Source organism: Erithacus rubecula, assembly GCF_903797595.1.
Source record: "Erithacus rubecula genome assembly, chromosome: 21".
NCBI classification, from domain to species: Eukaryota; Metazoa; Chordata; class Aves; order Passeriformes; family Muscicapidae; genus Erithacus; species Erithacus rubecula.
In genome coordinates this window covers 4,320,408-4,344,803 of record NC_136673.1, presented here as the reverse complement: position 1 = coordinate 4,344,803, position 24,396 = coordinate 4,320,408, and the positions used below count along the sequence as shown (strand labels likewise).

The 24,396-nt window shown below is 49.4% G+C and overlaps 2 protein-coding genes across 2 annotated transcripts in view; one reads left to right on the top strand and one right to left on the bottom strand.

The window, feature by feature from the left end:
* PRRT1B (proline rich transmembrane protein 1B) overlaps positions 1-24,396 on the top strand; it is a 424,933-nt gene that overhangs the window by 96,914 nt on the left and 303,623 nt on the right. The gene's annotated exons all lie outside the window — the stretch shown is intronic.
* Positions 22,477-24,396, bottom strand: part of MED27 (mediator complex subunit 27) — an 82,543-nt gene continuing 80,623 nt past the window's right edge. Inside the window, exon 8 of the mRNA XM_079324638.1 lies at positions 22,477-22,861. Within this exon, the coding sequence (XP_079180764.1) occupies positions 22,727-22,861 (135 nt within the window). The 3' untranslated portion in view covers positions 22,477-22,726. The remainder of the gene's footprint in view (positions 22,862-24,396) is intronic.

Genomic DNA, 24,396 nt, shown 5'->3' with positions numbered 1-24,396 from the left:
TCCTGGCCAGGTGTGTCTGGAACCAGCAGCACCAGGCAGGGAGCTGTGCTGGTGGGAGATGGGCACACGGTGAAGCTGGAGGTGCTGTCCTTGTCAGGAAAGGAGGAGATGAAACAAATCTGGATGAAAACTTCACGGGACTCTTTAGTGCTCTGTCTTCCCACTAATGAGGGTTCTGCATGTGAGGACAAGAGGAAAAAAAAAAAAACCCACCACGAGCTAATAAAGCCCCGTGCCTTTGCTGACTGGAGGCAGCGGCGCTAATGAAGTCACCAGAGAGATGGGATTCCTCTGGCAGCTCTGACACTGCTCTGTGGAGCTGCTGTTTTAATTCAGTCTGAGGAAACAACAATAAAAATGGAAAAAAGGCACAGAGTGGTGAGACATGCCCAGGCAGCAGCCGGTGCCTCTGGTTTGCCTGGGTGGGAGATGGGTTTGGGGTCGGGGTGTGAAACTCATCGAGGGGTGGGATGCTCAGGGCACCCCCTGGGGTTCACTTTCCTGGTGGATTTTAAAAGCTTTAATAAAAGACAATGAGAGACAATAAACAATACAGCAAAAGGTTATAATGGCTGGGTGGATGCTCAGCATTCAGCCAAGAGCACCCCTGCTGTTTTGGAGACACCTCTTAAATCCATCAGCCTGTTGTATGTTCATAGACTTATTTAAAACTTTTTTATAAACTATTTTTTCATATTTCAGGAACTGTTTTATATGGTCACTTCTTGAGTCTGCTTTTTTAGAGCATGTGTGTTTTTAAAATTTATTTTTCTTATCAGTCCTCATTTGGGCTGTGGTCTTCAGTTTCTACAGATGGTAACTGGTATATCAGCAGCAGGTGTCTTTATTGGGTGTTATCCACCTGAGCAGGCAGTTCACTTACTACAAAGACACTTTATCAGCCTAGGTTACTTCTAAAGAAAATTCTATCTTTTAAAACCCTTTCAACACCACACAGATAGTATCCACCCTAATATTTGCAGAAAGCCAACACCATAATATGTATTTATAACATCCTGGGGGCACTCAGATCAAATCTTGGAGAAGAAGGGATGGGCACTTTTACCAGCCTGGGTTTCAAATCCATCCTTGGAGCAAACACCCAGCAAGGGGCAGTCCATAGCCCTGGAGGCAGAAGGTTGTTTCCTGGAAACAATGGTTTTATACATACAGCCATATATTTAAATATATTCTTACATATTAATATATCAACATGTTTATATCTAGCATACCAATATATTAAATTACATCCCTAAACGTTCTCCCCATATACATTTGTATATAAAATCTCTGTAGTCTGGCACTGACAGCTGTTTTTTGGAAGCCTCACAATGTCCCCTGAACCCCCCCATTTCAGCAGCTTTTATTTGAGCTTTACTGAAGTTCAGGAGGAGCTGCTTCACCCTCAGGGACCCACAGTGCCCGGTGTCCTGATAGTCACCTCCTGGAGCAGGGAGGAGCAGGCAGAACCCCCCGGGGTTCATCAATGCCTCCTTTTAATTAGAAACCTCATCTCTGAGTTTTACATGCCCTTCCACAGGGTGAGTTGCTCTCACCTGCTTAATCCTGGGAGATTATTTTCTGTCCTCTTTTAAAAAATAACCCAACCACCCCAAACTCTTTGGTCTCTTTCAATTCTTTTCATTTCACCTCATTTAATTCCTTGCCAGCTTAATGACTTGGTAGTAATGAATAAAATGAAAATTAGGGCTTAATAAGTGTTAGGAAAAGACAGTTTTCTTGCTGATGAAGGGAGCCTGGTGGTGGGAAAGTGGAGCTTGGGGAGAGCACAGAGATCACCCCAAAGCTCCTCCCGACCTTGAGAGGGGCTGGTGACAGTGACACCCACAGCACCACTGCTTTCTGGGCAGGGCAGGGGCTGCTCTGTGCAAAGCTCAGTGGCTGCAGTGCCCCCCCTGTGGAGAAACCCACTGCCCCACCCCGGGATGGGTTTGGCCCAAAAGCCCTGCAGCTGCTGCTGGGGTGGCACCCACTCGGTCTGGGCTGGGCCAGCTCAGAGCCCAGCACGGTAAATCCAGTCCTGGGCTGATTGTGGGACCAAAACTGCTGTAGCATCACCTGTAACCTCACCTATATCACCTGTAACCTAACTTGAACCTCACCTGTGACATCAGCTGTCACATCACATGTATCACCTGTAACCTCACCTGTAACATCACCTGTATCACCTGTAACCTCAAATGTAACCTCACCTGTATCACCTGTAACCTCACCTGTATCACCTGTAACCTCACCTATATCACCTGCAACCTCACCTGTCACCTCACCTGTCACCAGCTCCTGCGGGGCCAGATCCTTGTCTGGGCCCCCTTGCTGGGGTCACTGTCTGGCCACAGAAGCCTTTGGGCTACAGAAACACCTCATGGCTGTGCTGCCCCACGTGCCAGGGCTCCTTGGTGGCTGTCCCCCGATGCTGCTCCCCCTCTCCCAGGGCACAGCCCAGACCGGGCTTCTGCTGACTCAGCAGAGCAGCGATCCTGCTGACTCAGCAGGAGCTGCTGTGTCCCAGGGCAGGACTGGGAGCAGCCCGGGCTCACCTGCAGGCACTGTGTGCCCAGGATGTGCAGCTGGACCAGCCCAGCATGGCTCACAGCTCACTCTGCATCAGCTGACTCTGGACATGTGCTCTAATTAATGATAATATTGGAACTGACAGGCTGATCTGGGGAGAAAAGGTGCAGAATAAACTGACCTGCCAGAATAAGTGTCCAACAAGATTCAGCTCCCCATAACACAAGCATCTCTCTGCCCCAGACAGAGAAACTGCTGGTGACCCCCAGGTCCCCATGGGCAACCCTGGGACTCCCCAGTGCCCCTGAGAGCTGCCCCATCTCTGTCACCCAGCTGCTCCCAGCTCTGTTTGGTGCTGCCAGCATTGTTCCCTGCCAGGGACTGGTTAGCTCCTTCTGCTCCCACTGCTGTCACCTGACAGGCACTGGTTGGTTTTGAAGTGCATTTCTTGGCTCTTTATTTTATTTCCCTGGGCATGACTGAGGGAGGGATCTGAGCCCTGGTGAAGGTGTGGATCCACAGAGGGCTCTGGGTGCCACCCTTAATGCAGGGCAGGGCTGATTTGGAGAGAGGGTTTTGCCCCAAGCAAAAGCAGAAACCCCAACATCTGTAATGAACCCATCTGGGTGGCAATGCTGCAGCTCTGGGCAGGGCAAGGGCCAGGCCCTGGTGCCATCCTGGCTGAGCAGGGCTGTGCCAGGAGCTGAGCATCACCACGAGTCCAGGGGGGAGCTGGCTGGGCTCAGGGGGATGAAATCCACATTAATCCCATTAAATCCACACTCTGGGGTGGATGCACATCCCTGCTCCCACACTGGGACTGGGACATTAGGCACATGCAGCTTTAATTCCAGCCCTTAGCTGCAATGAGACACTGAACCCAAGGAGTGGGAAGCAGAGTTTCCTTCCCCAACAGCTCCTCCTTTCCCAGGGGCACACAGGACCATTCAGGTGACACCAGGAGATTTTAATTCCCTTTTCCCACTGCAAGGACTAGAAGTGGTTAAATGGGTTTTCCCCCATGTCGTTTGAGCTGCTGAAATTCTTATCCAAGGGTGGAAAAAGCCTGAAGGGAAGAGTGAATGAGGAGCTCAATGAGATGGGGCAAACAACACCAGGCTCAGGAAAATTCCCTGAGGTAAAAATAGTTGACACTAAAATCTATTAGAGGGCTCAAACATGTTACAGGGGATCAAAAATCCTGCTCCTGCTTGCTCCTGTGCATCTGCTTGCACAGTAGACAGGAGATCAGAACCCCACTAAAACCCCAATATTTTGTAGCAGACAGCTAAAAAAATTGGATTTAAAAGGATGCTTCTTTTTAATTTTTTTGAATTATTTTTCTATTATCAGCTTTTTAAATCTCGTCCAAGTCAGTTTCTGCTGTGACAAACAGTTTGAAAGGAGCCCTCAATAATAAAATCAGATGCTGCTCCCACACAGCCCAGGATCAGGTGCACCTGCAGTGGGGATCGATTCCCTGATTAGGGGGAATTGATTGCCCTGCCTCATTAGCATATCGTTAGTACTGACCCCATGGCTGGCCCCACTCAGGGAGGCCACGACCTGGATGGATTAAAAATCCCAGTGAGAAATCAGCACCCAGGAGAGGGGAGGTGATGCTGGTTGAGAGCAGCCCATCACTGCCCTGCACCCTGAGCATCCCTGTGGGGTGAGCTCCAGGAACACAGCCCTGCCCAGGGCAGCAGCCCCAGAGGGTTTCTTCAGGAGCTCCAGCCCTTTGAACATTGACTAACAGGTTTATTTTAGTGCCATGAGTCAGTAGCCCCAGATAGGATTTCCATCTGTGCCAGACTGTGTTTTGGGCCTCCATCCAAACAAAGCTGAAGGACTGGTTGGGTTTGGTTTTATGGTTGGGGTTTGTTTCTTTCCTTTCTTTATCAGTTTTGCATACAAAGGAAGGGGAGAAGGGCTGTTCCAGAGGCTCTGTCCAGCCTGGATTTCCTGGGGATCACCTTGTGAGTGACTTTAGCTGAGCTCAGGGGACAGCCTGGTGTCCCAGGGGGTGGGGAGCCCCTGCACCCAGAGTGGCCTGGGTCTGTCCTGGGCTGTGGCACAGCACAGCTCTGCTGTCAACACCTGGGGACACAGATTTTCACTGCTGGATCCAGCTGATGCAAGGAGCAAGGATGAACCTCTGGGAGGGGGTGCAAGGAGCAGCTTCTGGAGAGTTGGGAGAGCTGCTGCCCACTGCCCCAAGGTGACATTCACCCCAAAACAAGCTCCACTCCCATCCCTGGGAGCACCAGCTCCCTTCTCTGGACTGATTCACACAGGAGCCCCTGAGCATCCTCTGCTTCTGGGTGGGGAATCGATTCCCAGGCCCAGGGAGGGCAGCAGCAGCACAGACACCATCAGACATGCAGCAGCAGCCCGTGGCTGGCCTGTGAGCTAATGAGATCCTGGCTGGGAGGAGCAGCCTGGGCACTTCTCCAAGGGTCAGGAGGAGTCAGAGCCTGCAGCCAGCCCTGCTCCCAGCCAGGACAGGAGCCCCTGAGAGGCCATGGCCAGGCATGCAAGTGCAGGGTGTGCTCCCAGACATCCCTCGAGCATCCACCATCAGCTCTCACCTGTTTTGGTTTTGTAAATTTTGGGTTTTTTTGGTTTTTTTTTTTGGGGGGGGGGGGGGTTTGCTTGTTCTGTTTGGTTGGGTTTTATTTGGGTTTTTTTGTTTGATTTTTAGTGTTTTTTTGGTTGTTTTGTTGTTTTTTTTTTTTTTAATATCTGATGTGAGCTGTGAGGATCTGGGATGCTCAAGGACCATGGGTGACCTTGCACAGGTGAGGAGACATTCAGGACACCCTGTTCCCACCTCTGCTGACCCCATCAGAAACCAGCACGGCCTGGACAAGATCAAGAGGACACAGGGTCCCCCACAGGCCCTCGTTGTGTGGTGGGATGTGAGGATACCACCCCCAGCATCCTTCCCTCACACCTGCAGGGTGGAGGTGTCCGTGTCACACCTGTGCTGTGGGTGCTGTTCAGATTTATGAGGCATTTTTAAAGTAAAAGGTGCTAACAGAAAATACATTCTGGTTTCCCAAATAATCAGCACAGATTTGAGAAAAAAAAATAAAATAAAAAAAAAGGAAGGGTTTTCCTTTTTTCCTTCCACACTGCTGTCTGGGACAGTGGGAAGCTTCAGGGATATTCCCACACGGGATGAAGCCCTGCCTGTCCATCAGCTCTCATTATGGCTCATTTGCTCTGCTGGGTGAATTATCGCAGCCCTTTGCCAGACGCTGTAACACAGCGAATTAATTAACAGCGATGCGCTAACGACCCGCGAACCTCCGCGCCGGGATCGCAGCCGGGAGCGTCTGACAGCCTGTTGATCCTATTGATCATATCCCATTGATCATATCCTATTGATCATATTGACCCATTTGATCTCCTGTTGATCCTATTGATCATATCCCATTGATCCTATTGATCATATCGATCCATCTGATCTCCTGTCGATCCTATTGATCATAGTGATCCATTTGATCTCCTGTTGATTATATCCTATTGATCATATCGATCCATCTGATCTCCTGTTGATCCTATTGATCATATCGATCATATCCTATTGATCATATCCTATTGATCATAGTAATCATATCCTATTGATCCTATCCTATTGATCATATGATCCATCTGATCTCCTGTTGATCCTATTGATCATATCCTATTGATCATAGTCATCATATCCTATTGATCATATGATCCATTTGATCTCCTGTTGATCCTATTGATCATACCGATCCATTTGATCTCCCATTGATGAACGGAATGGTTTTCCCCTCCCACACTGAGCCTCCTTTCCCTTCTGTGCCACCCTGAAGAGGAACAATTGGTCCGAGGGGGAGCTCGGGAATGGCAGCATCCAGCATGGGATGGGGGCGAGCAGCACATCCAGGGACCGTGTGGGTCCCGCAGCATCCCCAGCCCCTGCAGGAGCCCTGGGATGTGGCACAGAGCTGCTCCCTCCCGATTTTTGGCTGCTGAGCCCCTCTGAGCCCGGTCCCAGCCAGTGTGGGAGTCTGGGGGTGATGCTGCTCCTCCCTCAGGTTCCAATTCCCGCCTGCACCGGGACAGGGCAGGCAGCCCCTCTGCTCCTCAACAGGAACCACGTTTCAAGCAGTGTTAAAAAAAACCAAAAAACCTCCTGAGCTTTCCCTGTGTTTTTCCTGCAAGAAATGTGAGTGTCCCACTCCCCCATCAGCATGGCAAAATGTGAATTACAGTGACCCCTGAACGGCACTGACCCTCCCTCCCCACTCAGCTCTTTACAGGACGATCATGCCATGAATAAATAATGTCCCACTGCACATCTCCACCTGCTCCCAGCGTCTCCCCGAGATCTCTGTGGCTTCCAGGAAGGGAGATGGAAACACAAACCTGTTCTGCAGGCAGCAGAGGGGTGTGAAGCCTCCTTCATCCCACGTTTCAAGTGTTTATCTCCTCTGCTGGGCACAGCTGTGCCTCCTCCGTGGCAGATGGATGGGAATGGGCAGATCAAGCTCTTGATGTCAAGTTTTCTCTGCTGTGATTCCATCACCTGGTGAAGGAAAAGGTGTTGTGAGCATCATTCAGCCACCAAAGAGAAACAAACTCCAGTAAACTGCATTGGCAGCTGGAACCCAGAGACTGATTAATTAATTGGCTGATTAACCACCTATGTGTCCAACCCAAGGGGCTCCTCTGTGGCTTTTCTCACCAGGAAAGGGAACCTGGGTCTGCAGGAGGCTGCTGGGGTGGCAGATGTGCTCACTGAGGTGCAGAGAGCAAGGAGAACAGCCCCTGTGTGCCTGAAATCTTGGAGATAACTCACTGCTGCTGAGGTGTCTTCCTCCTCCTCTCTGTAACAGGCCCAGAATTAAATAACAAATTAAATAACAAGTATTGCTTTACTGCTCCTGAGCACCTCCACCCAGCAAAAGGCAGTGATATAAAAACTGCTGTGGCCTTCAGGAAAAAAAAAAACCCTTAAACCAAATCCCCCCAAGCTTCCCTTTTCCCTCCCTTGTCAAAATAAGCAAATGAAATGAAAAAAAAAAAAAATACAGAGAATCTTTTGCCACCAAACCTAATGCTTCACGCTGTGTAGGTGTTCTCCTTCTTTATGAAATTAGTGTTGGCCAAATTTAGTTATTTTCGCATCATTTCAAAACAAAGAGTCAAGATACTCCATCTTTTAAGGATTATGAAGAAACATTTTGACACAAAACCCAACCCCTCCATTCATCAAGTCCTCATCTAATTCAGCACAAGTTCATGAATGATTTTCATCAGCCTGAAGCTGCTCGTGGCTGATGAGGCTCAGCCCCAAGTGCCCATCAGGGTGGCATCCTCTCCTCTCAGGATGTCCATCAACTTCTGGGAGCCCAGGACCTGCTGGGGATGGTGACCCCAATGTCCCTGAAGATTTCCTCCCAGGCCCAATGTTTGCAAGCAGAAAACAGAAATCCTGCAAGAGGTGCTGTGGTGAGAACCCTCCAACGCACCTTCCCCCTCCCTGGGACACATCCCCACAAACATTTTGCACCAGTTTTGCTGCTCTGGCCAGCAAGAGTTGTCTGGATGGAAAAAGAAAAGCCCATGCTGGAGTGAAAGCCATTAAACCAGACCTGTGGAGCCACCAAGGATCAGCCTCAGCCCTTTCCAGGGCAGGCTGAGGGTCTGTCCCTGCACCCTGGAGAAGATCTGAGCACAGGGACTTGTGTCCTTATCAGCTCTCCTCTCCCCAGAAGCCCCCCAGCAGCTCCCTGCAAACCCTGCATGCCAGGAAAGGCTTTCTGGGCTCACACAGCAGCACCTGGGGGGTTTGGGGGGCAGGAGGGGCTCCTGCCCTCAGCTCCCTGTCCCCTCCGTGGCAGGCTGGTGGCAGCAGCAGTGCCTGCTGCTCTCAGGGCTCTCAGGAGCCTCACAGACCTCTCAGCACTGCAGGGTTTTCCTAAATAAACTTCTCTACAGCAAAGATTTTTTCCACACTGACTTGTACTGGCGCTGGCAGATCCCCCCAGATGTGGCTGCAGCTGCAGCTGCCTCCCTCTGCTGGGAACCCAGCTACAAAACCGGCTGACTTGTAAGAGAATATTTTTATCATTAATTTTGCCTTGTGAAATCTTTTGAACCCCATTTTCCCATCCTGGGATCTCTTGGAGTCAGCCCGTGGGTGTTCAGTGAAATCAGGGGGTTAAGCTGGAAATTTTCCTTTCAGCGTTCACATCCCTGCACAGTTGGTTTTGAACTGATGGTGAAGATTTAGGAGGGTTTTCAGCTGACAAATGCTACCAGATAACCTGGGAAACATTAAATACCACTCAACCACCTGTCTATTGCCACAGAGGTTTCACCCAGGGCTGGGGGCAGTTTTGGCAGCCCAGGCTGGGCAGATGTTTTGTCAACCAGCTCAAACACCCCCGGAGGAAGTTCCCCAGCCCCTCTCCCCTCCATGCTCTGCTCCCTCTCCCATTTCCCAGGGGATCCCTGATGGTGAGACAGGAATCAAGGCATTTTCCAGCCCCCTGAACTGCAGGGCTGGGAGCAGCAGAGGGCAGAGGTGGAGCAGGGAGCACCTGGGGCAGCATCTCCCTGCAGGCAGAGGTTCCAGATGCACCCAGAGCATTCAGCTGGTGCAGCCATCCCCTCACCCTGCCTCTGCCACAGCTGCCTGCTGAGAGCCTCAGGAACAATCCAGCCTTGTGTGTGGGAAGAAAACAATGAGGAAAAAAAAATAGAGGAAAAGAGAAAGGAGATTAAAAATTATAAACGGCAACAGACAACAACAACAACAAAAATATACAGCTTTCTCCTCAAACTGTTCTTTTAGTCCCAACAGCGTCTGCTGTGCAGAGCTCACATCTCAGAATTCACAGCTGCTCAAAAAACCCAAAAAAAGCTCATGAATTATTTATACCAGCTCAGATCAATCCTTCAGCGGGCTGTCAGTGAGGAATCAAAGCCCCAACAAGGCAGGCAGGTGAGGGAGCAGTTCCAAACTCCCCAGGTGACCAGCAGCTCCCTGGGCTCATGTGGTGCCCCTCACCTGCCTCATCCCTGTCCCCCAGGTGCCCATCACACACAAACCCCCAGTTCTGAGCTCCTTCCACCATCCTGCAAAAGGCTTTTCCCAAGTCACCTTGTTCTTGGGGAGGTTTCTCCCCCTTGTCCCCAAATCCAAGCATTTTTCAACTCAAGGGTGCTTTATCCCCAGCTCTGCCTTCCCCAGGGGACTCCATCTCTTGACCTCATCCTCTAAAATTCTTAAAATCCTCTCTCCTACAGTCTCTTTCCTCCTGTAAACTGGCAGGGAAGTTAAAAAAGAGCAATTGCAGCAGCTGAGGGAAGGAATCATCCGTGTCCCTGTTCCAATCCCCATCCCCATCCCATTGTCCCATCTCTCCCGGGTCTGTCTGGAGCTGCATATGCAGAGGACACAGGGACACACGGGGCTGCAAAAACTCTCGTTTGTCCACCCTGTCTGGTGTGGAAGAGCAGAGAGGGCGGGCTGGAAGCAGAGGAGACGTTTCAGGTTCTTTCCCTCTCTGTTTTTCAGGCGGGATTTCCATCCCTGCAGGGAGAGGTGGCCGATGTCCCGCGGCCAGGGATGCTCCGGGCTCTGAGCCGTGCCCAGTGTTCCCATCGCATCTCCGAGAGCATCTCCCGCAGGAGGGCTGGCCCAGGGCTCCTCGGGGTCCCCGAAACGCTGCCCCACTCCAGGCTGAGCATTCCTCAGCGAAAGCACCGAGAGATTTTGTTCCCCACGCCGCGTTTAGCGCTGTCTGGCTCGTTCCTGTATCACCGCTGCTCCTGGAGCATCTCCGTTTCCCGGGGTGAACGCCGCGCTGTTCATTAGCGCTGCGCAGGGCTGGCTCCGCCGTCAATTAATTCATTAATTAGGGGTTAATGAGAGCTGCCAGTCGGGACGGGCTGTGCTGCAGCTCTGCCCCAGGGCTCAGGGAACTGCAGGAGCGCAGCCGGGACACCCAGCCCCGCTCTGCCATGCATCAGTCCCATGGCACAGATGGGCAATCCCTGCCCAACCCAGCCTGCAGCCCGGGCGGGGGGCTCAGGGCTCAGCTCCTGCATCCCTGCTGTCCCCATCCCACCCCCCGAGATGCTCCGGGGAGCCTCCAGCGCTCCCAATTCCCGCAGCACCTTCCCTGCTGCAGAGCCATTCATCAAGGCGCACAAACAGCTCGGCTGCTAAAGGCCACGCCGTGACAAAATGCCAATAGCTGTATTTACATTCAATATGTCCCGCTAATCTCGCCCTCAGGAAGCGTCTGCTGAAGCTGCCCGCTCCTTCCTGGGCATCACCTCTTTAATCAGCCTCTTGTTACTGATCACTGATTGATTTCACTTCCAGTAGCCAATAGGTTTTCCTTTTAATTTTCAGCATCGTGTTTAATTAAAGCGGGGTGGGTCCGACCCCATCAAATCATATCAAAGTCTGTCCAAGCCCCAGGTGAGTGAAAACACCAGCATAAATTATTGATCAATCTTTGTTCAGATTAATCTATCACTGCCTCTCCCGGGGCAGTGTGAGGATGGAGCTTGTGAGGTGTTTGTCACATGGAACTGTTCTGTGGCAGCTCAGGACACCGTGCTGGCCCAGCCACACAGATCAAAACCTGCTCCTCAAAGGCATCACACACATCTCCTCAACCCCTTCCTCCCAGAAAATCCCAGCCCAGGGACACAGCAGGAGCTGGGAGATGCTGCTGAACTTCCAGAGCTTGTTATTCACTGGGAAGAGGATGCAAATCACAGTGAGAAGACAAGATTAAAGAAATCCCCATTTCTGCACAAACCAGTCTAAAAGCCATGGAAAATAAGTGTTTTCCCCCAATCTTGGAGGCCCTGGAGCTGCAGGGTCAGTGGGAGCAATGCTCAGGGCAGGAGAACCTTTCTCCCTGCCCTGCTGCAGAATTCCAAGTGATCAATGGAAACACATCTCGTTCCTGGAGCAGCTTTGTGGCAGCATCCAGAGGAGATGAGGAGCAACAGGAGATGGGTGTGATGGGCAGAGAAAACCAACCAGACAAAGCAGGAGCTGCTGCTGCCCCTCAGCCCCAGCATTTCCCCCTGTGAGCTCCCCCAGCCCTGAGCCAGGAGGGGTTTCTGAGCTCAGAAATGATCCAGAAATGCTAAAAAACCAACAGAGCCTTGGAGCACCTGAGAGGTGCCGTGGGGTTGAGGAGGAGCTGCCTGCTCCAGCACTGCAGCAGCCCCAGCCCGGAGAGCAAACACGCCTTTGGGTTATGAATAAAGATGGAGACAGGCATTCCTGCCGCTCCCAGGGCTCTCCTGCCTGAATACTAATTGCTGCTCTGAGCTGAGACTGCTTAAAAGCATGTTTGGGGCCAGGGTCTGGAAGAGACTGCAGTGCATTTGCATCATTCAGGGGAAAAACAGGTGGTTCTGCTGGATTCAGGAAACTTCTGTTCTTGGAGTAAACTTTGGACGCTGCCAAAACCCGAGAGGGATGAAGGGCTGCATGGAAATAGCTGGAGAGTGGGGAAGGATTGCCAAGAGCATCAGCTCAGCTCGTGAGTCAGCAGCATTAGCTCTCACCTCAACAAGCAATCTGCAAATTGTGCAAATCTGCTTTTCACAGTTCACCTAACCTGCGAAATGGCCTCAGATTTACAGCCCCGGCGTTCACGCTTAAAAACAACCCAGTTAATGAAGAATGGGGAGGGAGGGGGAATTACACAGAGTTTGGGTTTCACCTGCAGCTGAGGCTGGTGCCATCCCCAAAGGGGTTTGTGCCACACCATGCTCAGCCTGGGTTTGCTGTCCCATCCCCACCACACCTGGGGCTGCTCCTGAGCTGGAATCCCTTCTTGCTTCCTTATTTTTCCACCTGCTCCCTACAGCTGCAGCCCCCATCTGAGGCCCTCAGAGAGCAAGGGGATTCTTTGATGAGGCAAAGATTCCCAATCCTCTTGGATTAAAACCCTCCCATCATCAGAGGCAGAGCGGACACAGAGATCAGTGTGTGCAAGGGGAGGATGAAAGGGGCTGTGTTTCCCCTCCCTTTGTCAAGTGGGAGATCAATAGCACCTTTCCACTGGCATAAAAGGGCCAGCTCAGCTGTGGGGAAATTGCTGGGGAAGGAGGAGGCAGGAGCACAATGAAGGAGCCACCCCAGGGTTTACCTTTAAAGTATTTTTAGCACTGAGTTCAGAAGAAAAAGCTGCAACTGAATAGTTCAGAGCAGGACGAGTAGAGGACGTGGAGGAGTTACCTTTGTGCACAGGTCTGGAGCAGAGCTGGGATGGGGAGGGAGCAGAGGAGAGGGGGGAAGGCTGTGACAATTCCATCTGCTCCTTGCACTGGGCCTGTGTGACAGCAGGGTGGTGGCTTTGAACCCTCTCTTGGGGTCTCACCCCTTGGATTTTAGGTCATTAAAAGAAAACCCATCAGTTCTTCATGCAGGGCTGTGTGTGAGAAGGTACCTGCTAGTCCCATGTGTGTGAAATCCTGATGCTCAGAAACCCTTGGGTGATGCTCTGGATAATCTCCAGCATTTTGTGGAGCTGTGTCACTGTTTGGTTCCTTCAACCCCATCCTGGCCCTGAGGCTGAGCCACCCTGAGCAAAACTTTGCCCACATTTTGCTGCCAGCCTGTGCACCAGGGGCTTTTTGGTGGGAACAAGCAGTCACTCACCTTTTCCCACAGAAACAGGGACTGTCAATCCCACCCCAGTCCTGGATTTCAGATGTTGCTTGCTCTCTTTGCAGATAATGTCATCCTAATGTTCTCCAACAGGCTGCTATTCATCTTGTGCTGGGTCATTATGGATGGGGCAGTGGGGGATCTGCAGCAGATTGATCAACTCACAAAAAGTGATGTGATTTATGTCACATTGCACCACACCTGTGGATATTTCTGTAGGCAAACCCAAGCACCCACACAGTGCAGGGGCTGGGGGGTCTCCCCATGGATCACCCCATCCCTCTTCTCCAGGTCTGGATGCCTGGAACAGGGGCTACTCAGAGTTAAAAGATACAGGTGGGTATTTATTGAAAAGCCTTCAAAATTTACACCTTGGGCAGTGCAGGAGGCTCACAGACACACCCAAGGTATAAATTTGGTCTATTTGCACATCAGATGTTAATTGTCCAGTAAGAGCTGCAGTTAATGGAGTCCCATTCCCCGAGTTTGTCCCCCCTAGTTCTCTGTTGTTTACATTTTTTGGGGCCTGAGACAGTTGGGTTTCAGGCCCAGAGAGAAATTGTTTTGTCAGAATGAAATGGGAGAGCAGCAGCTGATGGGATCTGGAGTTTGAGAGTTACACTAAAGCAGTACTGAGGTGAAAAATAAAAAAGCTAAAACTTAAAGCATCAGTCTGGATCCCTTCTCTCTCTCCCCTCAGGAACATCAGGCTTCATTTCCCTTCCCACAAAGACTGAGATGAGCATCAGACAGCACCTCCCTTCCCAGCCAGCCCCAGGGGCAGCCCTGGGGCACAGCCCTGTCCCTGTGCCACCCTCCAGGTCCCCTCTGTGCTCACAACACCCCCAGCTCACTCAGAGGCTGCAGGGACACTTGGAGGGGTCATTAAACCAAAATTGGAACCCAGGCTCTTTGCCCAGACCCATCTCTGACCTCCTGCTGCTCCAGGGTCAGACCCAGCCCTGGAGCATCCTGTGTTTTATTCAGGCTGACAAAGCATCTCCTCTTGTTCTACAGCATCACCCCAGGAGGCTGAACTGCATCCCCCATTGCATTGGGACCTGTCCAGGTGGAAAACTCCCTTTGGCATCAATCAATCCATGATTAGACAGGGGCTCTAAAGCCTGTGACACCTGAGGGATGGAAGCTGCAAACATAACTCTTCTTCAAAATTTACATTATAAAGAAATGCAGTTTTCCATGATCAGTAAAAAACCCCAGCACTGCTTGTTGTGGTGAAAGTCAGGAGATTGTTCTGATTTCAGGAGACACTGAGCACAGGGGAAAGCTGCTGAAATCTGAAATCTGGAGGACAGAGAGGAGCAGTGTGCCAAAAGCACCTCAGAGCTCAGGCTGAAGGATGCTGCAAGCCAGGAGACTCTCCAGCCCCAATGGCCTTGGAGTGCAACAAAGAAATGCCAAGAAACTTTTATTTTTTGCAGCTTCCTGGAAACAACAGGGGAAGAGGACAAAAAGCCAGGTATCCCAAAGTTATTTCTTTGAAACAGGAGCCTTAAAAAGGACCAGTTTTATTTAAGCTGATAAAACAACAGAACTCAAATGGCATCCAAGCAGACCAAAAGCACATTACTCCATGCTAGGAGCCTCACAGGGAAAAACTTCTGCTTGGCAGCATCAATTTGAAGTGCAGCTTAAAAACCACTGACTTCAAGGTGGATTTTAAATTTCTGTTTTGTTTCATTTTTTTTTTTTTTTGAAAATTTAATTACTTTGCCTTCTGAATGCTCTTCAAAAGCTTTGCTTTCTCTAAGCAGCAATTCTCACACCGTGCTTGTGCAGAGCCCTGGTGGCACCAGACTTGGGAAAAATGAAGTAAATCCACTTTTAGTCTCAAGGGCTGAAGGTGTGAGGTTTTGTTTATATCACCACTACTTAATGTTGAATATTTTCAGTGCTCCTGATAACCAGGGTGAGGGTGTATTGATTTCCCCACCTCGTGCTATAAGGTGGCTTGTATTAAAAAAAAGATAACTCAGCTCTTTTCTGGTTCAGAGCCTGCCCATGTTTGACTGTTTTTTAAGCAGTGGTGAACCACCCTTTCTCCCACAAGAAAATCCTTAAAAATATTCACAGAGGAAAACTAAATACCAGCCCTTTCTGCTGAGTTTTGTGACAGTCCATTAGCAGTAAAACAACTGAATGGATTTTTAACAGAAGCAAATAAACCAGTTTAACTGATTTAACAGGAAACTGAGGTGTCAAATGTGGGACTATACCCAAAGATTAGAGCTAAATTTGTGAGGAAATAAATTGTTTTAAAGCTTCTTGGACAAATTTGGGGATTTCTGCCTTGCAGAGGGCAGCACCCCTGCACACCTGGAGCCAGGTGTGTGATATTGGAGCACTCACCTGTATTTTCCCAGCACAATTAACACAGTGTCAGGTGAGTTTGGCAGGAATTCCTTGCTGCTCCCCCACTGCTGCTTTAGGATGGAAGAATGTCCTGTCACAGCAATTTAAATGTTTCCCAGCCCTTTCCACTCTCCTACCTCAGCAATTTGCAGTTTTAATTTCACGGATGTTTGTAATTACAGCGAGGGGCTCAGTGAAAACAAAAAGCAAACTGGGAGAGCTTGGCAGCTTTGCTTCTTGGCATGTTTTGTTGAATACTCTGGGATTAATTTCCTCGTGTTTTTCTGCAGGAGAAAAGTACTTAATACAATGAATCTGATCTGGCTATAACCTTCCTCAGCCTCAGACCCAGGTGGCACCTGAGCTGAGGCCAGGAGCACATCCTGCAGCAGCTTCATCCACAGATCCAGGGGAGGAAAAACACCCAAAAGCTCAGGGAACCACAGGCCCTTGATGTGAAGGACCAGCATGGCTTCTCTCCCTCCCCTTGGCTCATTTCTGTCAGAAATGTGAGTTTGGGGGAGCTCAGGAAGAAGGGTTTTGGAAGTGCTCACGAGCATTTCATCAGAGTCACCTCCAGGCTCAGGAGGAATTCATCACCAGAGCAGGATTTATAGGAGAGCTGGGTAAAACCTCAGAGAAACAAAACAAAATCTAATTAAGCCTCCTGTTAAGGTCGTGGTTTAGCAATTTTTGCTCCAATTCAGCATCTCAGGACATCACCTGGCTCTGGCTCTCCCTGCCCTGGGGATGCTCAGTCCCCTCTGCACTGCCTTGATTCCCTCCCAGCCAGAGCATCCCATCCTCACCTGACATTTCCCTTCCCCTCAGGTCCCCCAGCAGGTTCCAGCCTCACCAGCTCCAGGCTGGCAGAGTTTTTTATCCAGCAGAAAATGAGCAGTGGCCACAGGTCAGCTGCGATCGCTCCCATCCGAGGGGAGCCCACAGCCCATTGTCAGCCTCGGCTGGTGACACTTTAAAAAGCACTCCTGCTTTCTTTCCAGCATTTTAAAAAGGGATTGTCAACAGCAGTGAGGCTGCAAAGAAAGAAAAAGGGCTAAAAACACCTTAATAAACCCGAAATGCAGGGAGGAAGTGCAGATGGTGAGAGACAAGGGCACAGGCTGCTCCCCTCCATCAGCTTTATTTTTATACCAAGGCCACACCAAAATTTCCTGCTCATCATTCTTCACCTGCAGATGCCAAATGAGCAGCTTGTTGTGAAGCTCAGTAGCTGAGGTGCTGGTGGCAGGGGTTAATTGTAATTGGGTGCATAAATCCCAGCCTGCATTCCTGCCCCCAGCTCCACTCTTGGAATCACGTTCTCCACGCAAATATTTGTTCTCATGAATTTGAAATGATCTCATCATTAATATTTTTCACATATTTGTTGTTTTCTGGCAATGCTTCTGAGCTGATTTGCAGAACTGTTGGAGATGTTGGAGACCAGAGAGTGGGGCACCTTTAAACCCAAAAATGTTCAGTCTCAGCACCTGAATAACAAAACTTCTCTGTCCTTGATCCTGCCCCTCTGGTTTTCAGAGCAACTTTTTGATCAGCACAACCCTGTCTATTACTAAATACAAGGACTCCCACTTTAAATTAGCCTCCTTATTAACATAAAAAAGTAAATAAAATGAGAAATGCTCAGCTGTTCCTGGGTTCTCCCAACTCAAAAGGCAATAAAAGCCCATTTACATTCCTATGCTGTACTTCATTTTTTAAAATCCCCCTTTCATTTTTATGACACAGGCCCAGTAATCAGGTATTAGTGCTGCTGTTGAACTTCACAGAGGATAAAATGTCAGCTGATAAAAAATCCTGGTTGCTGCAGGGACACACCCTGCCCTTCCAGAGGGTCACAGCATGTCTGAAGGTGTCTCTTGTTTTGATCATTTGCTTTTAAAAGAGAAGAAAGACAACCTCACAAATTCTACCAAGTTCATGACACACACATCTTTATAGGAACTAATTATCTGATATTGCAATCCCTCAAAGCAGAGAGGAGACTCAAGCCCCAGTGACTCAGAGCCAGCTTTGTTTTTTGGGGGTGCTGCTCACAAAACACCCAATTCCCTCCTCACCCTGCTGCTTCCAACCAGGGAATAACCATGGGGAAAAACAGCTGATGTCTGATGGGAATAAACCCAGCAGAACCTCCTGTGTTTACCTGCAGCAAATCTCCTCTTGTGGACACCAGGGGGGTTTGGAACAGAAGCCCTGCCTTGCAGTGGAGCTGGTGATGAACTGGGGCATTGAGACCTCAGCTTGGGCTGTGGGATTCTGCCCCATGAGGCAGCTCCTGCTCCTGCTGGGGCAGGAAAACCAGGGCATGGCCTAAAGGGCCAAAAACTCTGATGGAAGCTGTGTTAGAGTCAGCTTGAGGCTGCTCTGCCTCCCTCTGGGGATGTGAATTAATCCATGCATGGATCCGTGCTGGGCTCACCAGCAGAGCTGAGGAGGAACATTTGAGGTTTCCCTGCAATTTTGGGTGACAGCTGGAATGGGACCCTGAGCCTCCAGCCTCATCTTTCCCTCCCAGTACCTCCCAGTACCTCCCAGCATCTCCCAGCACCTCCCAGTATCTCCCAGTACCTCCCAGTACCTCCCAGCATCTCCCAGCATCTCCCAGTATCTCCCAGCACCTCCCAGTATCTCCCAGTACCTCCCAGTACCTCCCAGTATCTCCCAGCATCTCCCAGTATCTCCCAGCACCTCCCAGCATCTCCCAGCATCTCCCAGCACCTCCCAGTATCTCCCAGCATCTCCCAGCACCTCCCAGCACCTCCCAGCATCTCCCAGCACCTCCCAGCACCTCCCAGCACCTCCCAGTATCTCCCAGCACCTCCCAGCACCTCCCAGTACCTCCCAGCACCTCCCAGCACCTCCCAGTATCTCCCAGCACCTCCCAGCATCTCCCAGCATCTCCCAGCACCTCCCAGCATCTCCCAGCACCTCTCAGTACCTCCCAGTACCTCCCAGCATCTCCCAGCATCTCCCAGTATCTCCCAGCACCTCCCAGCATCTCCCAGCATCTCCCAGCACCTCCCAGTATCTCCTAGCATCTCCCAGTACCTCCCAGCACCTCCCAGTATCTCCCAGCATGTCCCAGCACCTCCCAGCATCTCCCAGTATCTCCCAGTATCTCCCAGCATGTCCCAGCACCTCCCAGCATCTCCCAGCACATCCCAGCACCTCCCAGCATCTCCCAGTACCTCCCAGCATCTCCCAGCACATCCCAGCACCTCCCAGCACCTCCCAGTACCTCCCAGCATCTCCCAGCACATCCCAGCACCTCCCAGCATCTCCCAGCACATCCCAGCACCTCCCAGCACCTCCCAGTATCTCCCAGCATCTCCCAGCATCTCCCAGCACCTCCCAGCTGCAGGGGCTCAGCTCTGGGTGTCCTGGCTCAGAGCAAGCAGTGATGGATTCCCAGTTAAATGCTGGTGGAGCCCCGGGGGTGTGAAGGGGCCCAGTTCTGGCACTGCTCTCAGGCAAACCCTCCATGGACAGGGGACTTTGGGAAGGTTTTGCCACATCCTTGGAATTCACAGCTCTGGAGACACCAGAGCTCCCATTCCTGCTCACCCCAGGCAGGACTGAGCTCCACAGCACAACACAGAGGCTGCCAGGGAGAGACAAATATCCTCAAATTCAAGCTGCATTTCCACCTTGAGAAGCAATTTGCAAACCCACGGAGCGATTGTGACAAGCCTCACTGAAACCACGTTCTGAGTTTGTAAGAAAGATGCTTTAACCCCCCTGCCAGCCCTGGGATTCATCATCATCAGGGCTCAAAATGCTCTACAAGGCAACTCAGCTCCACATTTGCAGGATTCCAGCAGCTCTCAGAGTGTGCAGTGGGGTGGTTGAAGCTGCAGCATTCAGGGGTTTAGCAAGGATTTGTCAATTTGGGGTTGAGGAGCTGCAGGAGCCCTGTCAGAGCCCTAGAGCTGCTGGTGTGGCCAGGGTGCTGCTGTGATGGGATTGCACTCTGTGAAATCCAAAGCTGTTGGGAGATGCCAGAGAGGAAAGGGAAACCTTTCCCATGTGTTCCTTAAGCCTTTCTTGAAAAGTTTTAGCTTTGAAATGGGACCACAGCAACAGCACTCACTCTCCTCCTGCATTCCTGGGTTAATAATTCCCTGTGGATTCCTCTGGCTGGTGCACAGCCCCAATTAACCCAGGGCCTAATTAAAAAAATGCATTTGTTTCTGAGCAGACGTTAAAAACTTTGGGAAAAGGCAACAAATATACAAGAAAGGAAAGAGAACTAAAAGGCTTTGGTTAGAAAATTAAAGTTGTTTGCCATGGCTTGATGGCTTAATCAGTCGATCAATATTGTTCACAGGGCAGGCAGGGAGGGAGCCATGAGCTGTGATGAAAAATGCATGAGGGGACAAGGGAGACCTGGGAGTAGAAAATTAAAAAGTCAGCCTGTTACATTTGTCCAATATTGGCAGAGAAATTAAAGAGGTTTGGGAGGGGTGCAGGGAGGGAAAAGGGAGAGGCTGCAAATCTGCTGCGGGTTCCCTTCACCAGGGAAACTCGGATATTAATTAAGTTGCTTTCTTAGCAAAAAGATGGATTTTGTAACCTTTAGCAGTAGCCAGCACAGCAGGAGGGGTTTGCACAGGGAGAAATAAAGGGGTTTGTTCCCAGAGGAGCAGGTTTGGCTCGGGGTGGGTGACACAATGGACCCTGCACAGAACAGCCACGGGGATGGATGATTCAGCCAGAGCCACTACAGCAGCTCCTGTTTCTGCATGTGCATCACTTTCCTTCCTCTGCTCAGTCTGGCCACTCCTGAGTCTGCTGGCCTTGCAGAAATGAGGATCTGAAGATGCCCTGGAATAGGGGAGAGCCAACCACTCCTTATGGATCCCAGTCCTTGGTGTTTGCCTGGGAGACTGGGACTGCTTTCACTACAACAAACTCCAGTGGTGAAGAGCAAAGCCACTCATTCTTCAATTCAACTGCTTTTGGTCACCCATTGTTTTTAAGCACGACAAAAATAATTATAGTGCCCAGCATCTAAAGCTGAGAAAAAACACAGAAATTAACTGTGAACATGGCTCTGGATTTAGCAGTGACCTGCCAGTTTCCAGCCCTCCCACTCAGAGCAGCCTCTGCTTTCCTTGGAAAGCCTCATCCCAGGGATAAGCAGCACTGCCTCCAGGCACATGGACTGCCAGGACAAGGAGCAGAGGATGAATCCAAACTGCTGGAACTCCCCCAATGAGAATATTCCAACCTGCTGCCCTTCAGGGTTTGAGCTCCCTCCTGCTCCAGGGTCCTGGCAGGGAGAAAAAATCCCAATCCCTCAGCTGCAGCTCAGGGGGAAGGGATGTGACAAAGGGATTTGTGCTGAACTTCAGTAAAACACATAATTTCTATCCTCTGGTGAATTGAGTCTCTCCATCAGACTCCCCAGTTACAGGTTTAAAATTTCAGGCTCAATTAACAGACTGGGATGATGCTGTTTTCTGCAACTAATTATCTCCAAATGCCAAGACACGACTCCACACACAGAACTTTTGTGAACCTCAGGATTTGCTTTCTACACCATTATTTAAGCATAAACAGAAGGGAGCAGCCAGCAGTGCCTAAAGCAGGTTGGATATCATATTATGACCTTTATAGTTACAAAAAAAAAAAAAAAAAATGCTTATGCTATCAGAAAGCCAGGCCTTTTAATTAGCACAGGAATGGGATGGAGAGAGGGGCCTATTATTTTCAAGGCTCAGGCTCATCCAAGATGCAAAAGTTGTTCTGTCTTGGCTGATCTTTGGACTGAGAAGGCTGCTTGGGTCAAATAACAGCACAAAAAGTTTTCATTAGGTAATTCAACTGCAGCTGAGTTTGAAATGGCCATTATCCCACTGCTATGGTAATTCTTCTGTTTGGTAACTGGAAATATTATTATTAATAATAATATGGAAAAAAAAATCTCATTATTAACATCCTCAAACACACACACACTCTCATCCTTCACTATGTTGTGCCTCCACAGACATAAACATGCATTTTCTTTCCATTTTTCTCTTTCATAGGAGCCAGTCCTGCAACAGAAGCTTGTCCAAAGAAACCTCAAAAATTCCTCTGTAGCACTGTCAATTTATCTGACAATTAATGGAGTCCTCCAGAGCTCCCCTTCCCAGCTCCCAGATCAGCTGATGAGTGAAGCCTTTGTGGTTTGTAGAAGCAAAAGGTGGGAATTAGAGTGGAATGAATCAAACTGGCTGCCAGGGGGGACACAGGAGTCAGGAAAATACCAGAGGGGACATTTCACCCTCTGCACCCCAGGCTGGGACAGGACCAGGGACCTTTCCCTGTGTCTGGGGAAAGGAAAACCAGCCAAGGCTCCCAGGATGGAACTCTGCCACCCCTTCCAAGCTCAGGGATTGCTGGGAGGGATCCTGCTCTTCTCCAGTGTGTTCCATGTACATTTTAAATCATTTAGGAAACACGCTGGGTATCTGTGCTGCAGAAACTCTGCTTTAGGGCTGAATTATTTCAGTTGTAGAACACGACTGTCACTGCTCATCACACGTTTCCAAACCACTTAATACATGCAGATTTTGTTAACATTTCTCATTACAATTTTAGTAAAGGGAAACATCTGTTCCCCCCCTCCTTAGAAAGTTACTCTGCATCTTCCAAGCTGCCACATGCCTTTGAAATCCTGTGTTTAATCAATGCCATAAATCTCCTCTTCCACAAAAAACCCCAGCACTCAGATAAGCAGCCTTTCAACAATTCCCCCCACCCCAACATTTCAGCATGTTTAAATGCTTCCAGTTTTCCTAAAGAAAAGAGCAGTACTGAAAAATCCACACCAAACCCAAAGGTTTTGTGTAAAGAAATAATGGAACAAATTTTGAGAATACAAAATTTATTTCAAGCTTATAAAAGTCCTCAGCATTGCAAATTCTTTCACAAAACATAAACTGTACAATGGATATTTTCATTAAACTTTAGAGTAATGATAATTACTGCCAGATCTTGCCAGGCAGGATCATTTCAGATCACAGCTGTGTCAGTCTCACTCCAGAGTTTCAGGGCAGGGAGGTGCAGCAGTGGAGCCACCAGGGCTGTGCTGTCTCCTGGAGGGGCAGGGGGCTCCTACTGCCTGCAGGTGTCATGGAAAGCCTCCAGGGTTCTGAAGTCCCTCCAGGTGGGTGGCAGCCCATCCTGCAGGAACTTCCCACAGCGCTGGCACGGAGCCTGGAACAGCTTTATGTAACTCCTCAACCAGGTCTAAGAGGAAAAAGAGAGAAATTAAAGAAAACTGGATATGGATGTTCCCCCTGGTCATTACTCTTGTCAAACAGGAGCAGCAAGGACAGAGGATGGGCTTTGGACAGGCCCCAGTGAGGTGCAGGGTGATTTTATAAACACAAGCACACTGAAGATCACAAGGTCACTGTGGAGCTGAATTCCCACTTTATTAATCATCTCTTGCTTTTTTAGTCACTTAAGCAAATTTGTTAATAAAAATTCCTGCCCTGTGAGCAGGAGGCATTTGCAGCTCCAGAATGGTGAGGGGAGGTGAGTGCTGCCTATTTTTACTTGGATATAATTTTTCCTGATGGTGCCTTCTCCAGCTGAGTATTGGTTTGCCTCTTGCCATGACCATCTATCACCCCCTGCTGCACTCCCACTGCAGGCTGGGCTCTCCAGAGCTGAAGACAAAAAGACTCCCACATCCAGCTAATGAACTTCCTCTCTAATGTGATTTTAGGATCAATACTCACTGGTCATAAAAATACTGAGCCATTTTAAACCTGATTACACTGATGACTACACATAAATATATAAATAAAAAGCCAGAAGAACACAGGGTAAGTTCAGGTGTTCCTTCACAAAGTTCCTGCCTCTGACATGGGTTGTTGCCATTGTCACATGCAGCAATGAGCATTGCATAACCCAATTCCCCACTCAAGGAGATACACAGCTAAAAAAGCCCTAAACCAGCAGATTTATACTGTGAAGGATGCACATGAATCTTGTCATTTAAAGTCCTATTGAATTACATCGATAAGAGAAAATTGTTCTCTGAAGAAGAGGTCAGCTGAGTTTATTGAAACAAATCCTTCCATCTTCATCAGAGTCTTCTCTATAGCAACCAAACCTTGGGCTGTCAATAACTCTCCTCCAGAAGAACTAGATCTTGTCTGGGTTGAGCAGTAAATATGGGGACAAGGGCAACACAGCTCTACAAGTAAATTGCTGTTATTTACTTCAGCTTGGATGGGTTTTGCTTGCACTACTGAGAAATCGAATTTTCTGAGCCATCATACAAAAATAGGTAAATGAAGTTAAACTGTGCTTTTGAGAGGTGTGATGACAGGAAAGAAAGGAATGGGTTCTTCCCATTCCCATCAGAAAATTAGGGCTTCAGAAGATCCTGTCATGTGGATTGCACAGTGACAGGTGAAAGGCCCAACATATTGACACTTGTGCTGGTTTTGCTTTGTTGCAAGTTTTGGTGTTTTCTCTGATCAATACAGCAGGGCCTTGGCTCACACAAACCACTTGTTCTATTAAACATTCATTTTCAGGACTATGTTGAACATGGATCTGACTAGTAATGGTTGCTTTCACCTTTCAAAACCTATTATTTTAAGATGCACTTTGCAAATCTCTTATCTTAGTGGCCTTTTTATCAAATAACCAATCCAGCAGCAGAGAGAAAAGCCTGGCTGTTCTGTTCTGAAGTTACACACTGGAAATTAAGGATGTAGAAGAACTGGTGCTAAACACTCCTAAAGATAGTGAATGGCAAAATGAGA